We start from the raw sequence: 24528 nt of genomic DNA, 5'->3' as shown, positions 1-24528 counted from the left end.
TAAACTCGACCTACGCAACACTTATCATCTGCTCCGCATCCGCCAAGGGGATGAATGGAAAACAGCATTCAAAACTCCCTTAGGTCACTTTGAATATTTAGTTATACCTTTTGGTTTATCCAATGCCCCAACATTTTTCCAGGCCCTAGTAAACGACGTTCTCCGAGATTTCCTAAATATCTTTGCCTTTGTCTACTATACTAATTTATTCCAGAAACCTCACAGAACACAAGCAGCATGTCCGGATGGTCCTGCAACGTCGCTTAGAGAATAAGCTTTTTGTGAAGGCAGAGAAATGCGAGTTCCACCAACAATCTGTAACATTTTTAGGATTCATACTTGAGGGCGGGCAGGTCCGACCAACAACAGAAAAGATTAAGGCGGTTTTGGAGTAGCCGGTCCCGCAGACCCTTTAACAACTGCAACTTCTTGGCTTTTGCTAACTTCTACAGACGATTTATTCGTAACTAGAGCCAGACAGCCCTGCCCCTCACCACCCTCACTTCCACTAAAACACCGTTCCAACGGATCCCCGAAGCAGAGAAGGGGTTTCTCCACCTCAAGTCTCTGTTCGCTGATGCACCGGTTCTCATACAACCAGACCCTAATAAACAGTTTATTGTGGAGGTGAATGCCTCCGAGACGGGGGTAGGTGCTGTACTTTCTCAATTTTCCGCCTCCGACAACAAAACTCATCCCTGTGCATTCTTCTCTCGTAGACTCTCACCTGCGGAACGAAACTACAATGTGGGCGATCGTGAGTTGCTGGCCATCAAGCTGGCTCTGGAGAAGTGGCGGCATTGGTTGGAGGGCGCTGAACATCCAGTACTGGTCTGGATGGATCATAAGAACTTGTCTTACCTCCAATCTGCCAAACGACTCAACCCCCGTCAGACCCGTTGGTCTCTGTTCTTTTCAAGGTTAAATTTGTCCATTACATATTGCCCCGGTTCCAGAAATGTTAAACCAGACGCCTTGTAAAGATTGTACTCACCTGACGACTCTGAAAAGACCCCGACCACCATCCTTCCTACTAGCTGCACCGTTGCTTCCGTGACCTGGGAAATGGAGGACATAATCCATCAAGCTCAGCAAACTGAACCAGATCCTGGAACCGGTCTCACTAATTGGATCTTCGTACTGTCTGCTGTCCGAGCTCGTCTGATCCATTGGTTGCATACAGCTAAATTCGCTGCTCACCCCGGAATCAGTCGCACCACAGCCCTCATAAATCACCGTTTCTGGTGGCCCTCCTTACATAAGGATGTGAAGGAATATGTACTCGCCTGCTCCACCTGTGCCAGAAACAAGCCATCACATCAGCCACCAGCCGTTCTTCTTCAGCCCTTACCCATACCTAAACGTCCCTGGTCGGACATCTCCATTGACTTTGTTACTGGACTTCCCGTTTCCAGAGGTATGACCACCATCTTCACTAGTATTGATCGCTTTTCTAAATCCTGCCACCTCATCCCTCTCAGAAAACTCCCCACAGCCTCCCAGACAGCGCAACTCCTCATTAAACATGTTTTTCGACGTCATGGCATACCTCAGGAGATCCTGTCAGACCGTGGTCCCCAGTTCACGTCTCAAGTTTGGGAACAATTCTTGGCGCTAAAGCCAGCCTAACGTCAGGTTATCACCCACAATCTAATGGGTAAACCGAGAGACTGAATCAAGAGCTCGAATCTACCCTGAGATGCTTTACGTCTACCAATCCATCCGACTGGAGCCAGTTCCTGCCTTGGGTAGAATACTCACACAACACACACATCTCCGCAGCGGCAGGTCTTTCTCCGTTCGAAGTCTCCTTAGGATACCAGCCTCCAATGTTCCGTCCGATGAGAGAGAAATTTCTGTCACCTCCGTGCAGCACCATATCCGTCGCTGCAGAAACATCTGGGATAGAACTGTCTCCACCCTCAATCGCACTGCAGAACAGAATCGCCACTACGCCGACTGGAGAAGAAGACTCGCCCCACAGTACACTCCTGGACAGAAGGTTTGGCTCTCAGTTTGTGATATTTCCTTTAAATCCCTGTCTAAAAAACTCTCTCCAAGGTTCATTGGTCCTTATGAAATTGACTCCGGACTCAGTCCTACCGCTGTCTGTCTCCGCTTGCCGTCTTCTACGTATTCACCCCACATTCCATGTCTCCCAAGTTAAACCTGTCCAGACCAGTGTGTTGTGCCCTCCTTCCGAGCCCCCTCCTCCTGCCCGAGACATCGATGGGCATCCCGCCTTCACTGTCCGCTGGGTCGTGGACTCCCGTCGGCGAGGTCGCAGGTGGCAGTACCTCGTCGATTGTGAGGGCTACGGCCTGGAGGAGCGCTCTTGGGTACCCGGTTCTTTTATCCTGGATCCGGCTCTTATAACGGCGTATCGATCGTCTCTGTCTTCTGGGCTGTCAGGTGGCGGCCGTTGATGGGGGGGTACTGTTGGGTGCTGGAGTTTAGTCTGGTAGGGAGCTTTCTTTTCCACCAGGAGCCATGAGGTTGCGGTCTGTTGGAGGATCGGTTCCGTGCACCTGTGCGTAATCGGCGTCGTGATCTCCAGCATAAAGGAGCGGGCGGCCGGTTCTCCAGCACTTGAGTGTTAACCTTTAATGGTACTCTGAGCTAAGTCCCTATTGTTTCCCGTCTGCGTTTTCGAGCTACCTGAGTTATTCTGGTGTCTTCTTACAGGTTCTCCCCTCATGGTACCGTGGAGAAAAATCCCTGAAGAAACCCGCATACAGATCCAAGAACCTCCGTTGAAGACCGGTGGAAGGCCATCTACACTGGCCAAGATCCGCTCCAGGTTGTCTGCCTACCTACCTGCCCGCCCTCCAACGATTCTCCCATCAGAGACCGCAGGGAACCTCTTTCCAGAGGGCAGCAGGGAGAACAGTCCATGGTGGGGGTGTGAGGCGTCACTGATGATGTTTCGGCCTCGGGACACGCAGCGCTGGGATGAAATGTCCTGAATGGAGGGAAGGGGGGCCCCGATGATCCTCTCTGCTGTCCGCACCACTCTCCTCACGTTCTTCCAGTCGGAGGCGCTGCAGCCTCCACACCACACAGAGAGGCAGCTGGTCAGAATGCTCTCTATGGTGCTTCTGTAGAACGTCTTGAGGATGGGCGGGGGCAGGTGTGCTCTTCTCATCCTCCGCAGGAAGTACAAGCGTTTCTGTGCCCTCTTGACCAGAGACGTGGTGTTCACAGTCCAGGTGAGGTCGTTTGTGATGTGCACCCCCAGGAATTTAGTGCTGCTGACCACCTCCACAGCCAAGTTGTTTATGAGCAGTGGAGCGTGGCTGGGCCGGTTCTTCCTGAAGTCGACGATAATCTCCTTCGTCTTGTCAACGTTCAGGATCAGGCTGTTGTCTCTGCACCAGTCCACCAGCTGCTCCACCTCCTCTCTGTAGTCCAGGTCGTTGTCGTCTCTGATGAGGCCCACCACCGTTGTGTCGTCCGCGAACTTCACAATGTGATTGGTGGCGAACCTGGGGGCACAGTCGTGTGTCATCAGAGTGAACAGCAGAGGGCTCCGGACGCAGCCCTGAGGGGAGCCTGTGCTGAGGGTGATGACATCGGAGGTGTGTTGTCCGATCCGGACTGACTGAGGTCTGTTGGTGAGGAAGTCTAGCAGCCAGTTGCGCAGGGGGGTGCTGAAGCCCAGGTGTCCCAGTTTTTCTGCCAGATGCTGTGGGATGATTGTGTTGAACGCTGAGCTGAAGTCCAGGAACAACATCCGCACACGAGTGTTCTTCTCCTCCAGGTGAGCCAGGCTCAGGTGTAGGGCGGAGGAGATGGTTTCCTCAGTGGAGCGGTACTCTTATAAAAAATTTCTACAATCCAGCTTTTGGTTTATGTATTCATATTCAGTGAGTTTAATAGATGAACTCTCACCTTGACAGACATTTATAGCTTTTGTGTTTATGTTAGCGACGGGATTTGACACCTTTGTCACACACAGAAACACATCTACAGGGGCGCAACTACATACTTTCTGAAGTGTATGCAAACATGTTATCCCTCCCCCCCAACGACATAAACTTGTACAACTCATTTTTAATTAAAGTATCAATAATAATAAATGTACATATATGTGAATAAATTGCTGCCTACAGGGCAATTAAAAAAGAATGAAACAAAAAATGTTGCAATATTTCATCATTTAATATATTTGAGCCAAAGAGCCACTTCTGTTAGCCTGTGTCTAGAACCGCCTGTGGGCTGCAGGTCTGAGGCTTTTTGTTAGCATGTTTTCTATCATTCTTATATTTTGATAGGAAGCCTTATCCAAACTGACAACCCACATTAATAAAATGGTGAAATAATATTGACCACAAAACACTGTATTTATAAAAGATATCAATGTTTTTCCTACACAATCCTAACACGTTTTTAATGTTCTCCTCACAATATTTATTTATTTACTATTAATCTATTTGTATGAGTTGTTCTTTAAATAGCCATTTATATTATTTTTCGGTCTCAGGAAATGACTGAGGGATGAAGAGACTGATGTCTGGTTCTTTAGGTTCTGACGGGTCTGCGGTTCCTCTCCTGACCCATTCTGTCTGATATCAAACAACCCAGTGTGCGCCACTGAATATTGCCAACACATTTTTTAATGCCTGTGTCTTCCCACAGGCTAAACAGGAATATACACTGCTCAAAAAAATAAAGGGAACACTTAAACAACACAATATAACTCCAAGTAAATCAAACTTCTGTGAAATCAAACTGTCCACTTAGGAAGCAACACTGATTGACAATCAATTTCACCTGCTGTTGTGCAAATGGAATAGACAACAGGTGGAAATTATTGGCTATTAGCAAGACACACTCAATAAAGGAGTGGTTCTGCAGTTGGGACCTGTCAAGAAAATCCGAGCTCATCCCACTTCCCCATGCTGGAGATTTTAGTTTAACAGTAATAATAAATAAAGTTATCTTTAAAATGAATCATTCAAGTGACATCTAGGCCCAACAGTAGACTTAAGTGTCAATAAAATAAATCTGGTTGTGTGTGTTGTTTTTGTCTCATGCAAACTTTGCTTTAATTCTACTTTTTTCTATCTAATCATAAGAAATCATAGTCAGTCAGAGAGAGTCATTAAACAGGAAAAGCAGGTCTCCTGGAAAAAGAGGAAGTAAGTTTCCAGCCTGCAGATTTATAAAAATAGCTGAGACTATTCCTTATTTTAAATCATGAAAGTTTTAAAGAATGAAATCTAAACATTTGAGTAATTTGATAAGATTCAAAGTAAAATACTTATATTAATATTGGTTTACTTGTAATAATACTTACACTTATATTTGTGGGAACACTTACAAGAAAAACAAGTAACTGTAACTTTGGTATTAAATAATTAGAATCATGTATTATTCTTGGTTTCATTTCAGAAAAACATCTGTAATAACTCACATTAGGATTATAATGCGAGTGATTAATAAGTTATGGTTATAAAATCATAAATGAATACTAAATCAGAGAAGCTAAAGAAAATAAATGTGATATAAATGTGATTTTGACATTGAACTTGAAATGGTGTAAAAAGGTGTAACTGCAATTAAACATCACTGATATGTTGGAGGTAGATGGTAGGTGAAAGGAAGGGAAAAAGGGGAACTAACAGGAGAGCAGAGATGATCAACGCCTTATTTAGAGAAAAGGTCGTGCAGACAACGGACATAGGAGGTTGAGCAACCCTGAGACATTAGCACAGACATCAGGACATAATGTCTGAAGGACAGTGATGAATGTGAGGTCATCTGTCTAAGCAGACAGCCAATAAAAACGCCCCAAAAGGGTGGATAAACCCTATAAAAGGTGGGTGCAAAAGAGGAACCGTTCGTTGGATCCTCCGGGCAGCTTCGAGCCAAGATCGAGATGGACAAAGAACTCTGCAGCTGAAGAAGAGCCGGGGCCACAGAGCTGAAGACTGTCCTGCTCATGGGGACTAACCCGTCAGCCCCGCAACCTGTGGCTTCGAATCGCACTTTTCTCGTCAGCTGGGTTCAGACCCCAAAGACAAAGATGAAGACAAAGGCAAAGACAAAGAAGAAGAACTGGTGCCTTTTTTCCTGCCAGCACCAAGTCCTGTGTGACCTCACCATCCATGCGGAGAAGAAGCTCATCAGACCTACAGAGATCCCTGCCTTCGCCGATCAACATCTTCCTCCTGCTGCAACACCTTCTTCATCATCAGGCCAGGTCTGGGGTTCGAAACGTCAAACTCCGTCCGTCTCTCTCAAAGGTTCCCTTTTTAAGTCCTCAGTGTCAGCAATAGGGAAAGATAGACTAGATGATTGATTTTACTTATTTGATTATTTCTGCTACTGAATTAAGCTGTACTGACCCTTGCAAAACTGCCTTACTAATAAAATATTTAGCATAAAGAAAATCTAAAAGATGTTGTGGACATTCAGTTAATGAGTCACCTTAAAGTTCTTTGATGGTTGTAAAATAGCTCTGATGTTTGATTCTGAAGAGGAAGAAGTGGAAAATGTTTTTAGGTTGCTGGTAGCCCAAATGTAAAACGTCATCCTTGGGACTTGCCCGAGTCACTAAAACCTACCTGGTTCAATAACAAATGCAAGTTGTAAAATAGAGAACGAGCGACTGTTAACAGGTGTGCTCTGTGAAACTAGTTGGCTGTAGGCTGCTCAGTCTGGCTAATTCACAGGGGGAAGAAGGGTGGGACACCTGGATGTAGGCCGTCAGATAACCAGGCGAATCATTTCTCGAAACCAGCTTAAACAGAGTTTACTTCAGTTCTGGACAGGGTAAATCCCAGCAGATTTAGGAAACTCAATTAACCCATTAGAAGGAGAGCTGGTAGCACATCTCCCCTCTCAGAAGAGGAAGTAGAGAGTGAGAGAGTAGAGACAGAAAGGAGGGGGGGGGGGGTGTTGCGCAGCAACAGACCACAGACCACTTCTCAGTACCTATGCTGTCTGGCTGATGTTTTGGTCAGTTTTGAATGTTGGTGGTGCTTTCACACTCGTGGTAACATGAGACGGACTCCACAACCCACACAAGTGGCTCAGGTACTGCAGCTCATCCAGGATGGCACATCAATGTGAGCTGTGGCAAGAAGGTTTGCTGTGTCTGTAAGCGTAGTGTCCAGAGGCTGGAGGCGCTACCAGAAGACAGGCCAGTACACCAGGAGACGTGGAGGAGGCCGTAGGAGGGCAACAACCCAGCAGCAGGACCGCTACATCCGCCTTCGTGCAAGAAGGAACAGAAGGAGCACTGCCAGAGCCCTGCAAAATGACCTCCAGCAGGCCACAAATGTGCATGTGTCTGCACAAACGGTTAGAAACCGACTCCATGAGGATAGTATGAGGGCCCGACGTCCACAGATGGGGGTTGTGCTCACAGCCCAACACCATGCAGGATGCTTGGCATTTGCCAGAGAACACCAGGATTGGCAAATTCGCCACTGGCGCCTTGTGCTCTTCACAGATTAAAGCAGGTTCACACTGAGCACATGTGACAGACGTGACAGAGTCTGGAGACGCCATTGAGAGCGGTCTGCTGCCTGCAACATCCTTCAGCATGACCGGTTTGGCAGTGGGTCAGTAATGGTGTGGGGTGGCATTTCTTTGGAGGGCCGCACAGCCCTCCATGTGCTCACCAGAGGTAGCCTGACTGCCATTAGGTACCGAGATGAGATCCTCAGACCCCTTGTGAGACCATATGCTAGTGCGGTTGGCCCTGGATTCCTCCTAATGCAGGACAATGCTAGACCTCATGTGGCTGGAGTGTGTCAGCAGTTCCTGCAAGATGAAGGCATTGAAGCTATGGACTGGCCAGCCCGTTCCCCAGACCTGAATCCGATTGAGCACATCTGGGACATCATGTCTCGCTCCATCCACCAACGTCACGTTGCACCACAGACTGTCCAGGAGTTGGCGGATGCTTCAGTCCAATTCTGGGAGGAGATCCCTCAGGAGACCATCCGCCACCTCATCAGGAGCATGCCCAGGCGCTGTAGGGAGGTCATACAGGCACGTGGAGGCCACGCATAATACTGAGCCTCATTTTGACTTGTTTTAAGGACATTACATTAAAGTTGGATCAGTGTGTAGTGTTATTTCACTTTAATTTTGTGTGTGGCTCCAAATCCAGGCCTCCATTGGTTAATAAATTTGATTTCCATTGATGATTTTTGTGTGATTTTGTTGTCAGCACATTCAACTTTGTACAGAACAAAGTATTCAATGAGAATATTTCTTTCATTCAGATCTAGGATGTGTTATTTGAGTGTTCCCTTTATTTTTTTGAGCAGTGTATATCGTGTTCTTCCATTTTCTCTGCTGTAGCTCGCTAGCTTCGAGTTCAGAGATTTCTTCCGTTACGGGCAGCTCTTCGGTTCTGTCTTGCTTTTTATAGTTTTTCCGGCTTCTTCTCTTGCTTATCTCACTCATGCTCTAGATTTATCTATCGAGTTCCAATTTTGTTGTGGGCATTTTTACCCAACTCTGGAGAGCTAGCTGACTATGATCCTATTCCCTCCGCCATCTTGAATCCCACCTTTATTTGTTGTTTTTAAGACTCCGTAGTTGTGCATTACCATTTCACTGACAATGTCTTCTCATAACATATATAATTACCCAGTAATATTTTTACATTTCCTGTCAACTTAAGACAACCGGGCTTAGCAAGTTTTCTGGGGGAAACCCTGCTCTCTGTTAGTACCATTTTCCTGATTTTGTTAGCTCTAATCTGTTTATCCGTTTAGGAGTATAATAAAAGAAATAATGTGCTGTGGATTTTTTTTAATATACATAATAGCTTTGAATTTAGCAAATGATTAAAGTATTATTAAAGTATCCCCATTAATCCATGAAAGGTAATACCACTTACTGTTATCTATTGTTTTAAGTCCAAGAAAAGCATTTCTAAGTACATGCTGTTGGGTGATATATTTATTGAACAAAAATTGTGAGATTGAAGCATTCAATGGCTTAATGGAAGATAAAATACAATTTTTGGTATTAGACTTGCAAAGGTCATTGATCATCAATTCCAATCCCTGGATAATTGTTTTGTGTATGTCTAAGTATTATATTGGTAGTCTTTCTGACCTTCACATTATCAGTGCACAACTCTGTAATTGCAGTTTTTAGCTGAACTTGTAACATAGAGGGTGTTCTTTAAAATCTAGCAGTTTCTTCAGCAGCCTACTGTACTTTATTTCCCTCTACTTTAGCAGATTAACTCTTCTGAAATCTCTGCATGTATGTGTTGCAGGTGTCTGGCATTGTGGGCAGAGCTGATGTCTTGGCTTGTCTGCTGTTCCTGCTGACGTTCCACCTCTATATTAGGTAAGGCAACTCAGCGTCACAGTGTCCTCATTTACACAAGCTTATAAAGTTCCCCTTATTGGAACTTTGGACTGACACATCGCTAGATTCACCCATGCAGTTACTTCATTGGTATTAGGGATGCAAGTTATTGAATAATTCATCTAAAGTTGATGCATCAATTGACTAACGATTGATACGCAGCTTTTTCTCTTTTTTTCTAAAAAAAAAAAGTGTTTTCTCTTGTATCAAGGGAATTGACAATCTTTCATAACATGAACAGAAAACTTTTCATAATATGCTCAACTCTAAAAAAAAAAAAGCATCATTGTATTAAAAAGTGTTGTTAGCTGTATTAAAGTCTGAATAAACAGAAAATGTTGACCTCACACATATGAAATATAGTAAAACATGAGCCTATTAGGATGCCTACTAGAAAAAGAAAATAGATTCTTTTCATCATGGGAGATTAATAACAGTTCATCCCCAATGAACAGAGAAATATCAAGGACGGCATACTTTACTTGCCACGCCGTGTCAACAAAATGGACAGATACTGCTTGAGCTTATTGTGTGTTCATATTTTGTTGTTGCGCAACACCCACGCCCCTCCCTCCTCTACTCTCTCACTCTCTGCCTCCTCTTCTGAGAGGGGAGATGTGCTACCAGCTCTCCATCTAACAGGTGAATTGAGTTTCATTAAATCTGCTGGGATTTACCCTGTCCAGAACTGAAGTAAACTGTTTGAAGCTGGTGTCGAGAAAGACTCGCCTGGTTCCTGGCGACCTTCTTTCAGATGCCTCACCCTTCTTCCCCCTGTGAATCAGCCAGACTGAGCAGCCTGCAATCAACTAGTTTCACAGAAAACACCTGCTAACAGTCACTCTCTCTTTATTACAACTTGCATTTGTTATTGAACCAGGTTGGTTTTAGTGACTCGGGTGAGTCCCAGGACGTTGTTTTACATATAGTTTTGGGCTACAAGCAACCTATAAAACATTTTCCACCTTTTCCTCTCCAGAATCAAACATCATAGGTATTTTACAACCATCAAAGAACTTTGAGGTGAATCATTAATTGAATGTCCACAACATCTTTTAGATGTTCTTTATGCTAAATATTTTATTAAAGCCTATCTATCCCTAATGCTGACACTGAGAACTAAAAAGAGAACCTTTGAGAGAGACGGATGGAGTATGACTTTTCCAACCCCAGAACTGGCCTGACGATGAAGAAGGTGTTGCAGCAGGAGGAGGAGGTTGATTGACGAAGGCAGGGATCTCTGTTGGTCTGATGAGCTTTCGTCTCTGAATGTATGGTGAGGTCACACAGGACTTGGGTGCTGGCAAGAAGAGTACTGACTTAGAGCGGCAGGTCGTGGGTATTAGGATGACTTTCTCGTGTGTAGCGTTCCTCAGCTTCTTGTCTTGCAGCTCTGATGCTCCCTTCACCTTGTCTCATGATCTTTCTGGTCCTTTGAGATGTAGATACGCTGACCTCATGGAAGGAAGGCACCAGTTCTTCTTCTTTGCCTTTGTTCTTTGTCTTTGCCTTTAACTTTATCTTTGTCTTTGGGGTCTGAACCCAGCTGACGAGAAAAGTGCGATTTGAAGCCACATGTTGTGGGCCTGATGGGTTGGTCCCCATGCGCTGGACAGTCTTCGGCTCTGTGGCCCCGGCTCTTCTTCAGCTGCAGAGTTCTTTGTCCATCTCGATCTTGGCTCGATGCTACCTGGAGGATCCAATCAAAGGTTCCTCTTTTGCACTCACCCTATGTAGGGTTTATCCACCCTTTTGGTGCGTTTGCATTGGCTAGCACTGTTGCTGTGCTTGTTTCATTGGCTGACTGCTTGGATAGATGATCTCATATCCATCTTTGTGTCAGAGACATTATGTCCTAATGTCTGTTCTAATGACCCAGGGTTGCTCAACGGTCCTCCTATGTCTGTTGCCTACACAACCTTTTCTTTGAAAAGTTTAAGTTGTTCAACAATCTGTTTCCAAATAAGGCAATGATCATCTCTGCTCTCCTGTTAGTTCCCCTTTTTCCCTTAACCTTTCACCTACCATCTACCTCCAACACATCAGTGATCTTTAATTGCAGTTACACCTTTTACACTGTGGCAGGGTTCTATTATGACTTGGTCAAACATAAATGACTGGTCAAGGCCGGAGATCACGTTATTGAAATTTATTAAGCATTTCTTCAGGTGAACAAAGGTGGCAGGTGCAAAATATATACAAAGGACGTCCAAGGCAGATTAAAATCAGACAGACAGCAGTACATTCATTGTCAGAGTCCATCACCTTCAGTGTGACTTCTCAGGAGTCTAGCCACCGACTGCCTCCCTGTGGAGCAGAGCCCTGCTTTTAAAGCCACAGGCTCTGTCCACAGGAAGTCCAAACAAGCAAAAAAAAAACAAAAACGTCTTCTTACTCAAACTCTTAAAGTATACATAATAATAATAATAATAATAATAATGAGAGAAAAAAAACAAACAAACTTGTAAACAAAATACAATACTCAATTTAATAGAAAACACTCAGTACGTTTTGATGACATCACTAAGTCATCATGTGACTCCCTTCCATCACGCCACAATCCGGAAACAACCATGCTTGAAAATAGCACCGGGAAAATGTTTAAAGCTGAAAACAGGTTTGGATGAAGTAGTAGAAGTAGAGAAGTTACTACTCATAAGTGCTGCTGTGATACGAAAGAAATCTGTTTATTTTGAACTGGATAATGTGTATTCTGTTCTGGGATTTCTCCGGTTGTTTTTTTTGGATGGTTGATATCTGAACGAGTCAGTGGAGTTCCAGAAGGAGGGTCCCGCCGCCATATTTGTGATTCGGACTGAAGCTTGGAAAGACGAAGAGACTGGTCCTGCTGGAACTGGATATTTTGCTTGGACAACAGATAAGCTTATTGAACAAGAAAGGGGGCCCCCAATCCTTTAATTTTTTTATTCCACAAACTATTTGTTCATGAACATTTTCAAAACTGACAACTTATGTGCACATTGACGGAACTGACTGAACTGTTATATTGAAGCACTAACTGGAATATGTCATTTCTTTGTTGAAATGAGCTTTAAAGCGACTGCTTAGAAAACCTACCCTCAATTTTCTGAATATTAATTTGATATTTTTTATAAGGGTGGACAATTTAAGTTTTATTCCTTAATGTTATCAAGGTAATTAGTGTTACCTGAATTCTTTTTTTTGTGGGGAAAGAAAAATAAACTTGAGTTGTTAAAACTTATGTGCTTATTATCCTCCTGTGTGACCCTAGAACAAAAGTAACTTTCCTACTGAATTTATTGCTAATTAAATTAAGTAGTGGTTACATAAGTATTTTACTTTGAATCTTATCCAATTACTCAAAATGTTTAGACTTCATTCTTTAAAACTTTCTTGTTTTGAAGTAAGGAATAATCTCATCTGTTTTTATAAAACTGCAGGCTAGAAACTTACTTTCTCTTTTTCCATGAAACCTGCTCTTCCTGTCTCATGACTCTCTCTGTCTGACTTTGATGATTAGATAGAAGAAAGAATTAAAGCAAAGTTTGCAAGAGACAAAAACAACACACACACAACCAGATTGATTTTATTGAAGTTTAAGTCTACTATTGGGCCTAGATGTCACTTGTGTGATTAATCTTAAAGGTAACTTTATTTATTGTTACTGTTAAACTTGTCATGAAGTGGTGTGGTGAGGCAGACGCAGCGGACCCAGGTAAGATGAATAATGATTTTAATGAAAAGCACAGTCCAAATAACCGGCAGCACACACATTGACAACGAATTGACAAGGACCCGACGAGGAACAAGGAACACAGGTGGAGTTAAAAACACAGCGGGTAATCACAGAACGAGACACACCTGGGAACAATCAAGGGGAGGACAGGACAACGAAGAGACTCAAGGACACAGAAAACTCGAAATTAACACACAGAAAACACAGAACACGACAAAACTAAAATCTCTAGCATGGGGAAGTGGGATGATCTCAGGTTTTGTTGACAATTTCTAAACAGAACCACATAAAGCGCATTTTGCATTCCACAGACTATGTTTGGACTGTTTCACTGACCATCAGCGCCTTCTTTTGCATGGAGGCCAAACTATAATGTGGAAAGAATATATAAACAAACGCTCTTAGTTGATTGATTGGAACTCATTTTAATCTAATCCCATTAATTGACAGTTAATCCTAAATTGATTGTTTGCATCCCTACCTGGTATAAATAGCAAATGATCAAATCAATTACATACACTGGCAATACTGCATCACTGTGGTGCCAAAAAACAGAGACCTATTTGAAAAGCTTTATAAGCCTCCAGGAAGATGTTCAGGAAACATAAAGGTTCATACCTCACTGTGGTGTGGCCATGATCTCCTGATTTCTCATGCCAGGCACTCCTGCCCAGTGCACTATCGCCTCCAATCCAAATCCTGTGCTCCAAATGCACATTTGGAAGCTGAACATTTGGTCTGACTGTCATGAAAATAATCTTCTCGTCGCTGCATAAAAACACATTGTTTGATATTATCAGAACACACAAACCTCCCCCTATCTCGTGGGAGCACTAAAGGTCAAGCATGGATCAAGGATGGAGCATGCGAAAATGCATGAATATGCCCTGTTGTGATTCTATAAGCCCATTAGAATTGTGATAATTCATTTCATTTACCTTATTTTTCGGACTATAAAGCGCACCATACCAAAAGCCGCATCTACAAAGTTTAAAAAAACAAAAAGCAACTGGAAATGTACATATATAAGCCGCACTGGGCTATAAGCCGTTGTGGTAAACTGAGAGCGGTGGTTTAACACAAGGACGCAGCAGAGGGCTGAGGAGTCATTCTGGAACCCACTTGAATCTAAATTCAACTAGAATTGAATTTAGATTCAACAAGGCTGAAATGAGGAAGTTCTGAATGCGTCCTTGCTGATACTTGCAAGGTGTATGTGATAAAGTCCCTTGTGAATGTATGTAAGGTGTTGTGTGCATGGGAAACTCACTGTAAATGCTTTAAAAATGAGGTTGTATTAAAATGTGAATGTCATTGTATTCTCTGGTGTCACAGGAGTATTGATGAATGGGTCTCCGAAGACTCGTTCCCTTCCACTGTGTCTCCAGGGTCTCTGCTCATCAGCTTGTTTCTGGGTACCTGTGCAATGCTGGTCAAGGAAACAGGAATCACTGTGTTTGGAGTGTGTCTGCTCTATGATGCTCTGGTGCTGTGCCGCAAGCCTCTCACACAGTAAGCACAAAGTCCTTTTTTTGTTGTTAAGCCCAAGCAGCACAAGTGCTGTGAAGGCCTGTTCTATCCATACTATTATTATTCTGTCAAATAAATTAACTTTTTGGACGCTTAAACATATACAAAAATGCCCTGAATTGGTTGGATGCATCAGTCATTTGTAAAAATGACTGATTTTAGGGAATTCGAAAAAGTTGCAGCAGGAACAGCTTAACAGCTCCCCAGGCAAATTGCAAAATACCTTCTGCCTTGGCCTAACTTTATCATACAAGCATGAAACGGGACACATTTGTAAAACTCCTCAAAACCTTCAGAAAACTCTCTTGCACCCATTTAGTCCAAACAGAAGTCGGCCATCTTAGATTGGCTGACTTTTGGCCATTTATAGCCTCCACATTTGACTGAACTTCTCCGAGATTTTTTGCTCATCAGATAATGGGGATCTAAATTTATCAAATTAATGAAGTTTTGAGCATGTTAAAGGGGTGTGACCTCAAAATCTTGCCATAAAACATAAAATGTTATCTAGTACACCAAAACTCATTGAGATGCTGAACCTTCAGAGATTAATTCGTCATTAGGGCTGGGCCATATCATTCATAATAATACCAGTAAAAATATATATTGTGATATGCTAATTTCTTTGTGTAAATACGTACACTGGCTCCCCCTGACATCTGATTTGCCCCATCTGATTGATACCCCCCCCCACACACACACACACACCCTCCCCCCATGACTGACATGTAACAACACCAGGTTTATTCCTATACAGTATTTGGAATCATTCTAACCCACTAATATGCAAAGAAGAAAAAGAATAATAAATATATGAAAAGAAAATGTATAAAACTATATATAAGGCCATGTGATAATATATATAAATAGATTTATATCAGGCATGGACCCAGCCTGCAGTATTCTCGTACTCATAAAAGCAAGCCGTCCTGTTCTGCTGGATGTTCCTCTTGTGCTGCGCTGCGGTGCAACTCTAAGGTTAAAGCACACTTCATACCAGGTGATGGTAAAACACCAATAATTTATTTACTGATCCTCCACAAAAAAGACAGAAAAACAACTGAAGAAAGGAGAGGGGAGCGAAAATGTTTGTAGTTTGGAGCAGCGGTTGCGCTACATTTTTTCGTTGTCCATCATATGATAAGTTAATTGCATTTTATTTCCGTTATGTAGTCATCAACTTTTTCTCTGCAGTAAGATAAGAGCGTTTTTGAAATCAGTTAACATTTCATCAATTGAAGTGATCGGAATACAGCAAGACTCTGATTGTTACCTCATCCCGCACTCATCCCCCTCTGCAGGAGAAAAATCCTACAGAAGTGGATCAGCTGTGCTTTACACTCCAAAGTTGTTCTCTGTGCGTAAAGTTGAAACTGGCTGCGCACCAAATGGTTGGATGCGCGTTATCACAGTCTGGATAAAAAACAGCAGAAACTCTCTGTACTTATCAAAAGGAGGGTGAGGAGGGAATCCGACAAATTAATTTAGTTAAGTTTTTATTGGTTTTGTTTTTAGACCACCATTAGCGCAGTGTAACTACATGTTGTATATTTGGCGTTTGTCACCTGATGTGTGATTAATTGGAGAGTAACGGTGGAGATGCGTGCGCATTTACTGCGCTTGTTAGAGTCTAACGGACATCTGCACTTTCATTTCTTTCCTTCCTCAACAGTCAGCTGCTGCTCCTCTATTTAAACTACAATATGTAGATCAACACAACTTGATCGCGTTTTTTCTTTAGGCTTTCTTCATGTACTGCAGGCTAAATGCGCCAGAAGCCCAAGACCCATCAGGCAAATAGTTCTGATAATCCCGGAGCAGATTTCAGGTCGGATCTAAATTCTAGCAAAAAATGCATCTTTTAATTTGATAAACCATTTGAAGACTAAGCAATCTGTGTTGCTCCATTTGTGTTCTGTTAAAACAATCAGAGAAGAACCAACCTGTTCTAAATAATACACATTTGTCTTCAAAAGTTCTTGTGTGAAATATCAACTTGTTTAATTGGTGATGGTATCAGCAAGTACTTAGACCAGGGGTGTCCAAACTTTTTGCAAAGAGGGCCAGATTTGATAAAGTCAAGATGCCCGGGGGCCAATAGTTTGTTCGGACATTTTTTATCTACAAAAGTTTCACACACCGTTATAAAACAATTTTCATTGTCACAATTATCTTTATTTTTCAAATGACAAAATAACCAAATATAAGCCACTCAGGCAAATGAGAACAACTCTAAAAACACAAATTCTGCCTTTCATTCATATCTGGAGAGTCAAATAACATTGAACAAACTGTATGAAATACCTTAAATTTACATGAGTTTAAAAATATCTTTGCCTCAAGAACATTTTAAACAGGAGTTATAAGTAATGCAAAGTTGTCTGTTATTATTAAATCTTAAAACAAGTGAATTTTGCTCTTGTCATTTACAATATCTACAGGTTCATAACCAAATCTTACTCAAGAGTTTAATAAAAATAAGTGCCATAAATCCAGGTGCATAAATGTTTTTTGGCTCTTCACTGCTGATAGTGACAGACGTTGCCGTTCAAAACACTCAGTTTCATGTCCTCAGCTCTCAGTGCCACACTGTTACTGCCAGGCAAACATTTTTCTCAAAATCTTGCTTCTTCTCAGGGCAAAATGTTCTCCACCATTTTCATAACTCAGTCTTTGATAAATGTACCTTCAGTAGAAGGTTTGCCATGTTTAGCTATTAACATTAACTTCATAGCTTCTTTGGTATTTTCTTTTGACTCACAGGCCCAAAGAAATCGCTGTTGTGATGCCAGTCCAGCTTGGAGCTGCTTCAGTTTTTCAGCACGGTCACTTCCTGTTAGCTTGTTGTATGTGTTAGCATGTTTAGTCTGGTAGTGTCTCTTTACGTTGAAATCCTTAGACAAGGCAACCGTCTCATTACAAATTAGACAAGCACAATTGGCTTGATTTTCATTGAAGTATTATAATTCCCATCTCTCTTGAAAGCGGCGGCCTTCACTGTAAACTGGTTTTCTTTGCAGTGGCCATGGCAGAAATGAGTGGAGAGCGGTTCGCTGCACGGAGGCAGAGACTGATAGTATTAAAGTGGTGCTGCCACCATTTGGTGAAAGGAGGAATTACAGTTTCAAGTTTTATGATTTATTTATTCTGTTTCACGGTGCAGGCGGGCCATAAATAATACATTATAAGACCGAAGCTGCGGGCCGTATGAAATCTGACCGCGGGCCGTGATTGGCCCCCGGGCCGGACTTTGGACATGCCTGACTTAGACTGTAGACTTAGATTAGCAGAAGAAAGACTAGATCTTGATTGTCTTAATATGAATATGTGAACTGTTAACCGAATAGGTTTAAATATTCAGCAAAATTATTCAAAAACAGACTGTTGTAATCAATTTACTCTACATAGGCACACATAGGTATATATACACACACATACAGTACATGTGTGTACCAGAGGTTGCATTAACGGAATATTTTCCATATTTGACCTGTTATTTCCTTAAATGACCGGAAAATTTAAAGCCCGTTCATCATTTCGCAGGTTATAATTAACACCCTTGACTGGTGCACATGGGCAGACAAGTATAGTAAAGTGTAGACTTTACACAGGCAACTAAAATCAATTAATAAATAAAATCCTTTCTGAATATCATCTCATGGACACTGAACTAAATGCTTCTTCTGACCCAGAGCTGACAGCGTGTTGAAGAGTTATGGACCGGACGCTTTGGAGCGTCTGGTTCAGAAGTGCATTCCAAACCTTTGGTTGAAATGGCGCCTTTCATTCCGGTCTCCATTACATACAGAACAGAGAAAACTAAAGAGAATGCAACGTTGAGCTAATCCATTTATAGTCTAAACAGGAGCCGGCAGTTAATAAATAAATAAAGGTGCATCAGTTAGCTATGCGCAGTCCGCTGCACAACCAATGCGGAGGCGACTCCGACCCTGCGAAGAATTAAACTTAACTCACTCTGCGACAGTCTATCACTCAACAAAATGAGTCTTCTAGGTGCACGTTACCCTCCTGCACCCAGAAGAAGAGCGGCTCTCAGGAGGAGCATGGCAGATGTAACACCTGTCCATTTCGGGGAAGCGAAACCACGCAAAAAGATCCTGGTAAAAGCGCATGATCATTTATTAGAAGTTATTGGGGCAACAGTCAGTGGTTTGTGTCACTACGGAGAAAAGGTTAGATGAGTTCATCTGCAGATCCCATTGTGTGATGAATATTAACTAAACCACATAAAATGCGGTTAAATAGCCTATGTTAACATGATTATAATTTGACTGGTAAAAATAGTACATGACTGATTTTTTTAATGTTGTTGGTCGAAATGACTGATAACAAAAGTCTATCGCTTTGTTCTCTAGAAAAAAGAATCTAAAAACCCTCGGTTTCCTGTAGACGCTGCCAAACCCTGCAGCTCTACTATTTGAGTCTCCAAGTCCCTCAGAGATCTGGTTATGTCTCTAGTGACATTGCAAGTGAACTGTTGACACAACTGCTTAATTTGACATTTACCATAATCCCACCACTGTTGGACAGAAGAAAAATCTGATTTAGATTGTTTATGACTTACCCAGAAATATTCAAAAGCTGTTCTTGTCATGGTGAGTTTCAGTTTACGAACCCACATGCAAGAACACAAGCAGAAGAGATCGATAAAGTGCACAATAATACGTTTTATTGAAGTCAGGGGAGGGGTCAGGAAGCGAATACTGGAGCTGATGACCGGGTCGTCTTGCTACCAACAGGAGAAGCCGGGTTAGAATAGTAAGGTGAGAATCCTTCAGGAATGATTCAGAGTCTGTCTTACTTGAAAGGAAGGGGATTCCACCGGAGAGGGATCGACGAGAGGAAAAGGTGAGCACACGAGGAGTGGCGTCTGACCGGTAGCACCGACAGCGTCGAGGGAGGACACAGGAGGTAGGTAATCCACAATGAGGGAGGCACAGACTCACACGGAATTTGGGAAGGACTGTTCTTCGCCAGAACCGCGAGAGAACAGCAGGATATCTGGCGAGGAAGACAACAAAGGGTTAGAGCGGAGCAGATCTCAGAGAGCCTAGTTCTGGAACGAGTTGTTACCGAAGTAAGCAAACACTCAGGCGATGAGAAGAAGAGGAGCTGCTGCTTAAATCCATAATCCACGCCCTCCAAAACAAGCTGCAGGTGTGTAGACGGGTTGAACTCAGCAGCTTCCCAGGGGCTCTGCATGTTGGCGACATCTGGTGGATGTCATGAGGAATGCCGGTTCCAATGGCAGAAAAAAAAAAAAAAACTTAAACCAAAAATAAACAGAAAAGAACGCAGACCCTGACAGTACCCCCCCCTCAACGGACGCCACCTGGCGGCCGAGCAGAGGATGAGGGCTGAGAGTCCCAAAACTCCCTAATGAGGGTGTTATCCATAATAAACGATCCAGGGACCCAGGATCGTTCTTCAGGGCCGTAGCCCTCCCAGTCGACGAGGTACTGGTAGCCCCGACCCCGCCGCCGGGAGGCAACCAGCCGACGGACGGCAAAAACGGCGTGGCCCTGCCTGTCCAGGGAGGGAGGAGGGGGTTCGGCCGGAGGGCAAAGTTCACTGGAGAGAACAGGTTTAATTTGGGACACATGGAAGGTCGGGTGGATACGCAAGGATGGAGGGAGTCGGAGTCGCACAGCCGAGGGACCAACGAGCGCCAGTATCTCGAATGGACCGATGAATCTAGGGGACAGCTTCCTGGACATAGATTTGAGGGGAACGTCACGCGTCGACAACCATACCTTCTGACCAACGGAGTATGTCGGGGCAGGGATCCTACGTCGGTCAGCGAGTCGTTTATTAATAGCGGATGAGTTGTTGAGGGCAGAGATGGTGTCCTTCCAGATCTTGTGACTTCTGCGAATGTGGTGCTGGACCGACGTGACAGAGATGTCGCTTTCGTCACACGGGAGGAGAGGAGGTTGGTATCCCAGGACTATTTCAAAAGGAGAGAGACCAGTAGCTGCAGAAGTGTGGCAGTTATGTGCATACTCTACCCACGGAAGGTGTTGAGCCCAATCATCAGGGTTGGTAGAGGTGAGACATCGCAGGGTGGCCTCCAGCTCCTGGTTCATACGTTCAGTCTGCCCGTTGGTTTGGGGATGATACCCGGAGCTGAGAGACACCTTGGCTCCCAGGGCAGAGCAGAACTGACGCCAGACCTGCGAGATAAACTGGGGCCCGCGGTCGGAGAGGATCTCCTGGGGTATCCCATGCAGCTTGAAAACATGCTTGATAAGTAGCTTAGCTGTCTGAGCAGCGGTGGGTAGTTTGCGTAGGAGAACGAGATGACAGGCTTTGGAAAAACGGTCGATGATTGTGAGAATGGTGGTCATACCTTTGGACCTTGGGAGTCCGGTGACGAAGTCGACAGCGATGTGGGACCATGGTCGTCTTGGTATGGGTAGCGGCTGTAGGAGGCCCGCAGGGGGTCGGTTGGACGACTTGTTGCGTGCACAGACTGCGCAGGCGGAGACGTACTCCTTAACGTCCTTGTGTATCGATCCCCACCAAAACCTGCGATTGACCAACCCTATGGTGCGACTGACTCCAGGGTGAGCAGAGAACTTGGAGGCATGAATCCATTGTAGGAAGCGGGCACGGACAGCGGAGGGAACGTAGAGTTTACCTGGAGGGCAGGCTTCAGGGGGAGGCTCGGTTTGGTGCGCTTGGCGGATGATGTCCTCCATCTCCCACGTTACTACTCCGACCGTGCAACTAGGCGGGAGAATGGGAGCCAGGCTTTCCTCCGAATCGTCAGGGGAGTGTATCCTGGACAGGGCATCTGGCTTTACGTTCTTTGAACCTGGACGATAGGAAATGGAAAGGTTAAAGCGTGCGAAGAACAGAGACCAGCGAGACTGGCGTGGGTTGGATCTTTTACCTGACTGGAGGTAGGCCAGGTTTTTGTGATCGGTCCAGACTAGAACGGGGTGTTCTGCTCCCTCCAGCCAGTGACGCCACTCCTCCAAAGCCAGTTTTATGGCCAGCAATTCTCTGTCTCCCACATTATAATTTCTCTCAGCTGGAGAGAGTCTGCGGGAAAAAAAGGCGCACGGGTGTAATCTCTGATCCTGCTCAGTGATCTGGGACAGAACGGCCCCCACCCCAATATCGGATGCATCAACCTCCACTACAAACTGCTTACTTGGGTCGGGTTGAACCAGGACAGGGGCCTTGGAGAACCGCGACTTGAGTTCAGTGAAGGCGGCCTCGGCTTGTAGAGTCCAACTAAACACCCTTTTTGTGGAGGTGAGAGCTGTGAGGGGGGAAGCTATCTGGCTATAGTTCCGGATGAACCTTCTGTAAAAGTTGGCAAAGCCTAGGAAACGTTGGAGTTGTTTACGTGTTTCAGGCTGAGGCCAGTCCAGAACTGCTTTGATCTTGTCTTCTGCTGCTCTGACCTGTCCGCTCTCAAGGACGTACCCCAGGAAAGTTACTGATGGGCGGTGGAACTCACATTTTTCGGCTTTCACATACAATTTGTTCTCTAGTAACCTCTGGAGAACTAGACGGACGTGTCTTTGGTGCTCAACAAGGGTCCTTGAGTAGATGAGGATGTCATCTAAGTAGACAAAGACAAACACATTAATGAAATCTCGGAGGACGTCGTTCACAAGGGCCTGGAAGAAAGAGGGGGCGTTAGACAAACCAAAAGGCATGACCAGATACTCGTAGTGCCCCAAAGGGGTCTTAAAAGCGGTCTTCCACTCGTCACCCTCCCTGATACGGAGTAAATGATAAGCGTTTCTAAGATCCAGTTTAGAAAAGACGGTTGCCCCCTGGACAGGTTCGAAGGCAGAGGAGAGCAGGGGTAAAGGATACTTGTTCTTGATGGTAATTTGATTTAGGCCTCTATAGTCGATGCAGGGCCTAAGAGAACCATCCTTCTTCCCCACAAAGAAGAAACCAGCACCCAAAGGGGAAGACGAGGTACGGATAATACCTGCAGCGAGGGATTTATTTATGTAATCCTCCATGGCCTGGCGTTCGGCCCTGGAGATGTTATACAGTCTACTGTTAGGTAGAGGGGCCCCAGGCAGGAGGTCGATGGCACAATCATATGGTCTGTGAGGGGGTAGAGAGAGGGCCTTGTCTTTACTGAAAACAGTAATGAGTTCATGGTACTCACTAGGAACGGAGGTGACGTCGGGCGGATCAACCTCATCGATCGTAGAACGTGTGGACTGCAAAGGAACAGCGGAACGGAGACAGGTGGTGTGGCACTTGGAAGACCAGGAACCAATCCTTCCCTCAACCCAATCTATCTGGGGGTTATGCGTGAATAGCCAGTTGAATCCTAGGACTATGGGGGAACTGGTTGTGGGAAACACATAGAAAATGATCTCTTCAGTGTGGTTACCAGAAATTAGCAGGCGTAGTGGCTTGGTCCGGTGGGTTATCTGGGGTAGACCCTTCCCGTCCAGGGCAGCGACACGGAGAGGAACTGATAGTGGTTCAGTAGGCACGGAGAGCTGGTGAATGATGTCGGAACTGATGAGATTTTGTTCACAACCGGAGTCAATGAGAACTGACACTGAAAGTGAGTCATTGTCGGTGAATAGGGTGACAGGAAAGGTGAGACGGGGTTTAGGAGTGGACGATGCCGGCAGTCTCCCCGCTTTCACTGCCGGACCTGCGGGTTTAAACGTACAGGACAGTTAGCGATCACATGGTTCGGCTCACCGCAGTAAATACAGAGCCGGGAGCGTAGCCTCCGTTGGCGCTCTTCGGGTGTGAGCCTCGTGTTTCCTATTTGCATGGGTTCAACACCTGGGGCTGGGGGAGGAGGTGAGTGCTGAGCAGAAGAACGACTACTGGTTAGAAAAGCGCGTGGAGAAGAGACTCGACGGGTGCGTTCCCTGGCTCTAGCACGGATTCGGTTGTCCAATCTTATAGCTAGGTTTATGAAATCGTTCAAGGATTCTGGTTCATCCAACGTGGCTAGTTCGTCCTTTATCTGCTCGTTTAGACCATGAAAAAAGGCACTCTTGAGAGCTACAACGTTCCAGCCAGATGCGGCCGCCTTGATCCTAAAATCTATGGCGAAATCAGAAACGCTTTTCTGACCCTGCTTTAGCCCGTGCAGGTCTCTGGAAGAGGATGTTCCTTCAGTTTCCTGGCAGAAAACCTGTTTTAATTCATTTAGAAACTCGGGGTAGGTACATCCATAATTAGCTGTTGTGGTAAACCGGGCTTCGGCCCACTCTAAGGCTCGGCCCGTCAACAAGGATAATACATAAGAAATTTTACGGTCATCATCGGGAAAACTCTGTGGCGAATGGTTAAAGACAATGGTGCATTGGAGGATAAATCCTTTTACCTTCTTGATGTCACCAGAAAACTTATCTGGAGTTGCCGGGCGGACCTCAGAGAACCCGGAGCGGACGGGCGGATCCGGGACTAATGACGGAGCAGATGGGGAAACAGAAGATTGGTTTGCGTCCTGTGGTACTGAGTTCTGTAGGAAATTGGAGAGTTCAGTTAATCGTCGGTTAGTTTCGGCTTGGCGACTTCCCAGCTCTCTCAGAGCTGCATCGTGGGACTGAATGAGGGCTTGTTGGTCTGATATCGCTCTTCTGATCGCGTCTGCGGAGGTCGTAGCATGGCCTGAGTGTTCTGTCATGGTGAGTTTCAGTTTACGAACCCACATGCAAGAACACAAGCAGAAGAGATCGATAAAGTGCACAATAATACGTTTTATTGAAGTCAGGGGAGGGGTCAGGAAGCGAATACTGGAGCTGATGACCGGGTCGTCTTGCTACCAACAGGAGAAGCCGGGTTAGAATAGTAAGGTGAGAATCCTTCAGGAATGATTCAGAGTCTGTCTTACTTGAAAGGAAGGGGATTCCACCGGAGAGGGATCGACGAGAGGAAAAGGTGAGCACACGAGGAGTGGCGTC

The 24528-nt window shown here is 44.7% G+C and overlaps 1 protein-coding gene across 4 annotated transcripts in view; it reads left to right on the top strand.

The window, feature by feature from the left end:
• Positions 1 to 24528, top strand: part of tmtc1 (transmembrane and tetratricopeptide repeat containing 1) — a 128608-nt gene that overhangs the window by 35262 nt on the left and 68818 nt on the right. For all 4 annotated transcript variants that reach the window (XM_023349870.1, XM_023349873.1, XM_023349871.1 and 1 more), the window contains 2 exons: positions 9251 to 9324; positions 14399 to 14575. In XM_023349870.1, the coding sequence (XP_023205638.1) occupies positions 9251 to 9324; positions 14399 to 14575 (251 nt within the window). The remainder of the gene's footprint in view (positions 1 to 9250; positions 9325 to 14398; positions 14576 to 24528) is intronic.

The sequence above is a fragment of the Xiphophorus maculatus genome, chromosome 17, assembly GCF_002775205.1.
Source record: "Xiphophorus maculatus strain JP 163 A chromosome 17, X_maculatus-5.0-male, whole genome shotgun sequence".
NCBI classification, from domain to species: Eukaryota; Metazoa; Chordata; class Actinopteri; order Cyprinodontiformes; family Poeciliidae; genus Xiphophorus; species Xiphophorus maculatus.
Note: the sequence above shows the minus strand (reverse complement) of the source record. Positions and strands in the feature narration are given on the sequence as shown.